The 9908-nt window shown below is 31.7% G+C and overlaps 2 protein-coding genes across 2 annotated transcripts; one reads left to right on the top strand and one right to left on the bottom strand.

The window, feature by feature from the left end:
- Positions 1–434: 434 nt before the first annotated feature.
- Positions 435–2454, bottom strand: LOC105802220 (triacylglycerol lipase OBL1). The gene is made up of 5 exons (XM_012633725.2): positions 2093–2454; positions 1813–2006; positions 1695–1728; positions 994–1610; positions 435–910 (listed from the first exon to the last, which is right to left on the bottom strand). Exons 1-5 carry the CDS (start codon positions 2403–2405, stop codon positions 641–643), a joined length of 1428 nt encoding a protein of 475 aa, XP_012489179.1. The 5' UTR covers positions 2406–2454; the 3' UTR covers positions 435–640.
- Positions 2455–5250: 2796 nt separating this feature from the next.
- On the top strand, positions 5251–6083 carry LOC105802221 (uncharacterized). The gene is made up of 2 exons (XM_012633726.2): positions 5251–5494; positions 5579–6083. Exons 1-2 carry the CDS (start codon positions 5357–5359, stop codon positions 5948–5950), a joined length of 510 nt encoding a protein of 169 aa, XP_012489180.2. The 5' UTR covers positions 5251–5356; the 3' UTR covers positions 5951–6083.
- The last annotated feature ends 3825 nt before the right edge of the window (positions 6084–9908 follow it).

The raw sequence follows: 9908 nt of genomic DNA, 5'->3' as shown, positions 1-9908 counted from the left end.
AGAGTGTTGTTCTGCTTCTATTTCTGAATGCTCCCATCTTTCAACTTTTGATATGGGCTCTAATTTTCTAATGAAAATGACTTTGTGACTGTAAATAAAAAAAGATCCTACAGACAAACAAAATCGACATTACAGATATAAATAAATAAAAAAACGTACAATCTCACTCCAAAACAGTTCTTGATATATTTAACAGTGTCCATGGCAGCAGAAAACTCCCAGGATTCAACAACACCAAAGCATAGCTCTAAGTTTGTTCACTGATTGGATGTAACGTAGCTAGTAATCCTTTTATGCTCAGTTGTTCTGATCTATTACCTCTTTATACTGTTGGTTATTATGGAATATATGCTTTTGATTTTATTGATTCTGTAACAATTAAACACTTGCAGGCAAGTCATCAAAGGAGTAATAGACGATTTTACCACATAATATTTTTAAACTGCAATTAGATCATCATTTATTGAGATAAATAGATAAGAATATTAATAATGATAATCTACAAAGTGAATCACATACGGTCAAATTAAAACAAAAAAACACATGAAGACTTAAACAGGGCTGAAACAATATTGATTTAGTTATCTGTGTCCAACTCTGCGAAAGACATGCCGATTGCAACTGTGGTTCATGAGCAGCACTAGTTATGGTGGAAAGGAAGGGAAAGAAGATGGTGGTGGGATCCAAGACGAGTGGCGTTGACGTAATCTTGGGAGCAATGAGGTGGCAAACCAGGAACCAGCAGTCCGAAAATTCTAAGGAAAAACAGCACCCAACCTTCTTTGTAATCTTCTCCATACTTGGTCCACATTCTGAAGCTTCTTATCAGCTCATAAATGGCGTTCTTTCGCATGGTAAAACAGCCCCGAATCGACAGGTAGTTCTTGTATGGTACTTCTTCCTCAACTATCTGCATTCCAATTCCCACCATTTATTTCTCCTCTCAAAAATTATTTAAGTTAATACATAGGAAACTGTTATAATTTATCTTACCGACGCTTGATATTTGCTGTCGTAGTAAACGCAGGTACCGAAGTGCTTGAAGATGCCATCAAAAGGGACCCTAGGAACCATGTCATGACAGTAAACATATCTGTAAAATTGAATCCCATGCTTTTTCAGATTCTTCTCCATGTAATTCCCAAAGGCTTCGTCCCCAACTCTGGGTTGTCCGAACGTGTAAACCGCTTCCAATCTCTCAAGCAACAATTGGTCGTCGTGGTAAAACAAAATCGCCGGGAAAATCGCGGCCAATGCACCGCCTAAACTATGTCCCGTCACTACAAATTTGGCTTTGGGGTTCTTTTTCAAAAGAACTCTCAACTTATCCCTTATGTCGTAGTAAGCCAAGGCTGCTCGGCGTGGACGGTGGGTTGATTCCAACTCCACTTCTTGCGCCCATCCTACAATATTTTGCATCCCCAAGGCTTTCAAGAAACCGCAGTGAATCTTTCCGATGTTGGGGAACTCGTACCATGACAGATCAATGTCGGAGCACCAATCATTTAAATTAAACGGTTGTGTCCCTCTGAAGCACACAAAAATGGTGTCGTGTTCAACACTTTTATCTCTAAACATGACAACTTGTGTGTCAGCTTGTCCAAGGAAATCTGCCCAAAAGTCATTATAATTTATAATGAAACAATCAAATTTATAAATAAATATACTGAAAATCGAGAGGTTAGGTTGGGTACCATTCCAATAATCATTAAATCCCAAAAACTCCATCTGCACACAAACATTGATAATGAATGTAAAATTCAATGGTATTACAAATAATAACAATAGAAGAAACGAAAGCCCTCTTTATACCTCCCATTGACCTTCGATTAAAGCCTTATTGTAAGCAGCATTATTGTAAACCGCCTTACAGGCCATGATGGAAACTGCTGGATAATACATGGGATTCCCATATTTAATATCACTATCTAACTTGGTTCTCATGTCTATAAATCCGATAAAAGACATAAATGTTGCGGCCTTATAGTCTGGAATCACAATCTTCACTGTTCAGGACATCATTAGGTTGGTTCGTCAGTTTCCAAATAATGTCGAAAATAATGATAGAAGAAATGGACGTAAAGATATATACCGTGCAAGATATTTCTTATGAGACCAAAGAAGCCACCATTAGCATAGAGAAAGTTGAGTGAATACACTATGATACTCCCCATGATCTTCACTGGGAAAGCTATCTTAAGCAGAAGCTTTTGTAAGAGCACAGAGATGACTATAAGAAATCTATAGAAGACACTTTCCTGTCTCTCAAAAGAGGAGTGGATAAATTTTCTCTTCCTTAAATTACTAGAAAATAAGACTTTAACAGTATCAGACCATGAGGCTTCCTTAGAATTTATTACCAAATAATTTGAACAATACACTTTCTCGCTCAATTTGGCCTCCATGGTCAACACTGCAAAACACAAGTGGGGGGGGGGGGGATTTGATTGATTTTTGGGATGCTTGATAATCAGCTATGGTGCCAAATTTATAGGCAGAAAAATAATGGAGATACGACGCAATGTGGGAGGCAGGATATATTACCTAGAAGTATGACTTGTCAGGCCACATTATATAATTTTTTTCCCACGTGAAATGCATTTAATAGGATCAGAATAGCTTCATATTTTTTTTGAAGACATCTTTCTCGGGCATCTCAATGAAGCAAGTCTAAATTTCTATTATTGAAATGCATTTTACAGAAATTTAACCCTAAAGAAGAAAACCATCTCTTTCATTAATCCACTTCACTAACCCCTTTTTTTGAATTTGTTTAATTTGCGATTGATGGTGGGACTTTGCGGAATGGCTTCCAACAGATTCATGCCATGGCCTTTGCAATTATTTTGGTTTTGTGTGGAAACTGTAACACTCCTTTTCCTTTACTATTGGCTTCATTGCAGCTGAAGTTGTACCTAATTTCTTTTTTATAATTATATATTTTCAGCTTAATCTTATTCGAATCAAAATGATATTCATGTAAAAACAATTTAACAATATAAATTTAATCCGAAAAAGGAATTCCTCTTCCATTTTCTTAACCACTTATGGATAATAATCTTTTATTAATTGTGAGATATTTATGTAACTAGTGCAAATCTGAACTTGAAAAAGAAAAAAAAGCATTGGTGCAAATGGGAGTCATTTAACTTCCTTTCTTGACTTTGAATTAAGAAAAGAAACCTTCCTTCACAATTCAACCTACGTTAAAATGTACTCTTTTTTTACAAAACTATTTATCTATTTTAATTTTAAAGGTTTAAAGTTGTTATTTTATAAAATATATATTCGCCTATAATAAAATTTAACTAAGTTAGAAAATCGGTTAATTTATGTCACCAGCTCAACCAATTATTTAAATATAACTAGATTATATATCCATGATGTAATAAATATAGTCATTTTGTAATGTTTAATCTTTGTATTGAATAAACTTTTGTTGTGCTAAGGGAAGGCCAAATACTAACATGGGTTTAAATCTCATTAAGAGCAAATGTTGATCTACAATCCCTCAATGGACGCTTCAAAGTACCTTCCCCTCAATTGAATTTAAAATGATATAAATATAATTAATGGTTTGTATCCAGCAGGCATAGGTTGAAAATTCAACATCTATATACACCTTTTCCCCCCCCAAGCTACAATTTGGATTTTTGATTGATTAGTATAATTTGAATAAAAAACAATAAAACGAATCCAATCAATTGAGCAGCAAAATCATATAAAAACAGATTTCTTTATTATCTGCCTCGTATCATGCATAGAATCATTGGTATATCGCAATAATTGATATATATTTGAAGAACAAAAATCGATGCAAGTTCAACTTGCCTTCCTTTTACAAGTTGTAATCAAAGTGAACAAAAACATTGGAAAATAGTTATATATGTGAACGTGTGAAGTGCATACATGCTTTTACAAAATAAATAATTATGTACCCAAATAAATTTTTACAATAACAATTCAAAATCAAATTAATCTTAAAATAAATAGGGTATTCATTTTCTTTAAATAATTTTTTGGGAGGTTAGTATTTGTCATAATTACCAGCGTCTTCCTTTTGTTTAGGATGCCCTATTTAGACCTGATCATAGATCAGATTGGGTTAATGCAAAATTTTAAATACATTTTTTAAGTTTGGGCTAGACTCAAAAAATAAGCTTAAAATATTGTCGAAGTTCGACCTAAATTAAAAATGTTAAATCCAAACTTGACCCAACCTGTCCTTGAAAACAAATTTAAAAATATAATAAATCGAATATATTAAAAATATTAAAATAAATATTTCCGACAAATTAAAAATATATTTAAAAATTTTATACTTAAATAACACTAAAATAGTTGCAAAATGGTATTTATTAATTTATTTTATGATAAATGATTATTTTGTTCTGTTTTAATAAGCAAAATGGTTTCAAATTATATATCTTTTAACGATACCTAAAGTTTATATTCCATTGTGTTCTATAAATACTTATTTTGCTTTCGTTATCGGAATCGTACACTTTTTTCTATACCTAAACTTATATTTTTATTATAAATGCTTATTTTGTTTTTGTTTTAATAAGTAAAATGGTTTTCAATTTATATATCTTTTAACGATACTTAAAGTTTATATTCCATCGTGTTTTATAAATTCTTATTTCGCTTTCGTTATCGGAATCATACATCTTTTATTATACTTAAACTTGTATTTTATTATAAATGCTTATTTTGTTTTTATTATTAAGTAAGATGGTTTTCAAATTATATATCTTTTAACGATGACTAAATCTATACTCCATCATGTCTTATAAATGCTTATTTTCTTTGGTTATTGAAATCATACACCTTTTACTATACCTAAACCCGTATTTTATTATAAATACTTATTTTGTATTTATTTTAATATGCAAATTGGTTTTCAAATTAGGTATCTTTTACAATACTTGTAATTTATGTTAATAAGTAACTTTTGAATTATACACCTTTTATTTAAATTTTATTTTCTCGTGTTGTATAAATGATTACTCTATTAATGCATTAGTAGTTTTAAATTATACATATTATCGTGTATATATTCATGCATGTTTTGTTTTTAATACGTAAATTGCAGTGTTATATATAAATGTTTGGGTGTTAAAAGAGATGAATAGCTAGATATAAATAACCGAAAAATATTGGATGTAATTGTAAAACACATTATATTTTTAAGGGGAGAATTTAGATTCGAACCTTGGAGATGATATGATTGAGAGCAGCAATCATGAATCTCGAAAAAATTGGTCTCTGTGAACTGCAAAACGAACATGATGACTTGATAAATTATTTTGGTTGGCCCGTGCAGACACCTGTTAATTATGAAGCTAATGAACCAATGGAAGACCTAAATCTGTTTATGAATTTGAGGGAGCTAACCATTGATTTAGACTTGAACGATAGAAGGGAAATGTTGATCCTCTGTATCGTTCTACAACGCTGCCTTAGTCTACACCAACTTGAAATCAACATAGAGGTAATTTATATATATTTAGATCATCCTGTAGTGGTGGAAATGTTATGAACATGTGATGATCCTTGATTTATGCATTATATTCAGGAAAGTAGAAGTGAAATAGAGGAAGCAACCAGGGATTACAGTAGTGTAAACAACCGATTGCCATATCCAGAGACAAAGCTATGGGAGAAAAGGGGGCTGTGCGACTGTATTACATTCACACTAAAACAAGTATCCATTAAGGGATTCAAAGGGAAAGATGGGGAAATGGAATTCCCAAGGCATCTGATTACGAAAGGTGCCAAGTTGAAGAGAATAGAGATTTGGTGTAACCATGACTGCTCTAGAGAAGGGGGTGAGGCAACTCTTGGTTTACTTTCACTGCCTAGATCCTCCATTGATGTCTCCATTCTTCTTAAACCGCCACCCCAATTTGATGGTAGTTTTGGAAGATGGGTCTCAACCCTAAACTAGTCTTATTGTCAAGGATTTTTGGATTCGTTAAGGATTTTGAACAGGATGGGGAATTTATCATTGGTTTTTCAAAGATGATTTTGGGTGTGACTTTATGTTTCTATATTGTTGGAATGACATACTCCAGTTTGAAAGTTACTCTTGTGCCTTAATGAAATTGTCAATGTGGTATTTGTACTTTTAATTTATTTGATTTATTAATTATATTTTTATTTTTTGGAACATTGTGTTAAAATTTGACACATAGACTATTGATAGAATGTGATATGGCACAGTGATTAGGGCAAAATGTTAAAAGAATAGAATTTTTGGATTTGCTAAAAAAATTCTCCTTTATTTTTTAAATATCATTTAGAAAATCAAATAAACATACATGAAATTTTATTAAAATATATCTTTTAACAAAGAAATATTTTTTAATTAAATTAAAAGTATTAAATTTAAAAAATTATAAACCCATTTATTTTCTATTCTTTTTTTTTTATCTTTTTTCTCTCTACTTTCATTTTCTTCATTTCTTTCTCCACAATGAACCCTCACCACCATCATTGTTGTCGCCGTTGCTCCTATTGCTAGCATCTCTACACTGTCTAGTGGTCTTGATTCTCACTCTAAAACAAAGCTCGTCCTTCCCATTTCTCTTTCTCGCTTTTGACCTCCCCATAACCAACAAAAAGTTCAACCAAAGTTTCAAAAAAAAAAAAAACCTTGATCCATCTCCATCCACAAGGTTCTAGCAATGTTGGGCTAAGAAAATGTTTATAAATAGATAAAAATATGATGGAGTGCGAGAGTTTAATCCATCTCTATCCACAAGATTCTACCAAAAATGAAGAAAAATAATACAACAAAAAGAAATAAAAAGAAAAGAAGAGAAAAGATAAATGAAAACCTAAGCTAAGAAAAGAAGAGTAAAAATTATACAATGTCTAACATAATTTTCTACGCTGACCTAGTCACCCAAATAGTTGATATAAGGTGGTATTTATAGGAAAAAAAATTTAACCTAACATTGAAAATTATGTCCTTAAAGAAAAAGTGACTTAAGCTTGTTTGGACACAAAATTACCCTTACAATTTTTCTTCACCCGTTAGACTTGAGTGTCGCAACACCTAGGCTTTCGGTGTTGCGACATTCATGGCAGTGCGCACGAGCTTGGCTTGGGGGCACCTTGTCGTGATCTTGACGACAATGGCACTAGGTTCCTTCACTTGAACAATTGGCTTGGAGTCATAACTTCGAGGGCTTGTAGTTGCAGCTTTAAGGCTTGGTGTTGCGACCCACATGATTAGTGTCATGACTTCAATGGTAGATTACTCCAAGTTGGGTTTTCATTGAACCTTCCGCTATACCTAAACCTCTATTTAATTATAAATGCTTATTTTGTTTTCTTTTAATAAGGAAAACAATTTTGAATTATATATCTTTTAACGATACTTAAAGTTTATATTCCATCGTGTTTTATAAATACTTATTTTGCTTTCGTTATCGAATCATACATCTTTTATTATACTTGAACCTATATTTTATTATAAACGCTTATTTTGTTTTTATTATTAAGGAAAATGGTTTTCGAATTATATATCTTTTAAAGATGCCTAAATTTATACTCCATCATGTTTTCTAAACCCATTTATTTTGTTTTGTTTTGTTTTCTTTTTTATCTTCTTTCTCTCTACTTTCATTTTCTTCATTTCTTTCTCCACAATGAACCCTAGCCACTGTCATCTATGTTACCACTGCTCTTATTGCTAGCATCTTTACACTGTCTAGTGGTCTTGATTCTCACTCTAAAACAAAACTCGTCCTAAAAGAACTAAAAGAACTTAAAATATCTCTAAATAAGTGATGTGATACGGGTCACATCATGTAAATCGACTAAAAGAACTTAAAATTAAATCAAACTCGAAGGGTCTAAATGCAAGATGAAAACTAACAAATCCATGCAACATTTTACACGTGAACTTTTGAAGTTCAAATTACTTTTATTTAAATTCCACGATTTTTTAAGATTAAATATTTTCACGTTTATTTTATGATCACAACATGTTTAATTTCATTAGTAATATAGCTATGTTTTCCTTTTTTCAAGTCTTATGTGTTATATCTTTGTTTGAGTGTTTTGGTTGTGATCTCGTGAACCCTTTTATATTGTTTTCAGGTTCATTCGTGTGACCATATTTCCTCAAGTGGTTGATCGTTTTCCATGACAAACACATGCACCATGGATTCATGTACTCAACCAAGTCCATACGTCTCTTCATATTCCACCATAGATTCAAGGTTTCTGCACATGAACGCATGGCCGAATTCAATGTATGAACTTGCCATGAATGAATAGCATTACAAGGGATTAAAGTGACTATTCGGCTGATACATGCACATCCACATGCATCTACGTCCAAGGGGGTGTTGTACAAACTAAATGCTGAACAATGAACTTGTGGATGCATGAACATGCAAGGAGATGCATTTGACAAAGGGAATGAATGTCAACATGCATGCACGTCCAAAGGTAGGAGAATGTGTCCATTCTCATATACATTGAACGGCCTTAAGATGAATGTATACGGCATGGGGGAAGAATGTGACTTTATGAATGAACTTGCATCATTAAATTGGTTCATGAATAGGTTTATACATGTAATTCATGGTCGTATTTGTGGCCATTTATTTACCTAGATGCTTTCCTATATATAGTTAGTCATATGTTTTGTAAAAGGTTAGCCTATTTTGATAAATATACTTTTTTTTGAGTGATAACTCTTTGTTCTTAATTATTCTTTATTAATTATTCCCAACATATTAAAAATTTGTTTTGTGGTGTTGATCCATTTTCAATTTTATCTCTTCTCTTCTCGTATTTTGAGTGTGGTGATCAACTCTATACCTTTGGCTCTTATCTCCATATAGATAGTAGATCAAGGTTCTTCTTTCTATAGAAATTAGGTCACGTTTATAACGTTGGTTCGTTTCGATTCATTTTAAGTTCGTAAGTTATATCACAAATTATCTATTTATTTTATTTTCATTGAATTTTCTACCATATTTTAAAAGAGTACTTGTTAAGAACGACCGGGAACTTAAAATCGTAACTCGTGATTTTAAGAGGTTAACGTAAGTAAAACTCTAAAAAATATATTATTTTAATTGCTTTGTTGCATCTAATCAAACTTTGAAATTTTTGTCAATAAAGCAAGTAATTAGACGACAATGAAGTTTTCCAGTTATGTTTTGTTTGAGGGTATATTAGTATTACATTATTTGAAATTGGGTTGAATATAGAATATAGAGCTTCATTGTCGAAATAAAAACCGAATAAATCGAATATATTAAAAATATTAAAATAAATATTTCCGACAAATTAAAAATATATTTAAAAATTTTATACTTAAATAACACTAAAATAGTTGCAACTTAGCAAGCAAATGCTTCTAAAATAGTAGCAAACTTAACAATAAAATAAAAGTTATACAATATCCAAATAATAATAATAAAATAGTAACAATTTAATAGCGAAATGACAACAAAGCAATAGCAGAAAAAAATTAGGCTGATTCGAGTCAAGCCAAGTCTGGGCAAAAAAATTCTACCCGAGACTTGATCCATTTAGAAAACGAGTCTTAGTTTTTGTTTAAGCTTATTTTTTTGGACTTATATTTTTGTCTAAATTTCTCCACTTTTTGAACAAGCCTTTTGATCTGGACGGCTGACCGAACCAATGAACAGATTTAGACTTCATGTTTTCATGATGGCTTGTATATTGCTTAAAACAAAGGCTTTGGGCAAATAATGTTGGAATGTGATAATCTTCAAATTGTTAACCCGCTTACTAATTCAGGTTATGATATAGTGGAATTTGATCCATTTTGTTAACTCCCAAATTGTCAAGGTGATGATATAGTGGAATTTGATCCGTTTCGAAAAGTTAAAAGACTTATGCAGAATGAACTAAAT

This window comes from Gossypium raimondii, chromosome 11 (genome assembly GCF_025698545.1).
Source record: "Gossypium raimondii isolate GPD5lz chromosome 11, ASM2569854v1, whole genome shotgun sequence".
In the NCBI taxonomy this organism is placed as follows: domain Eukaryota; kingdom Viridiplantae; phylum Streptophyta; class Magnoliopsida; order Malvales; family Malvaceae; genus Gossypium; species Gossypium raimondii.
Note: the sequence above shows the minus strand (reverse complement) of the source record. Positions and strands in the feature narration are given on the sequence as shown.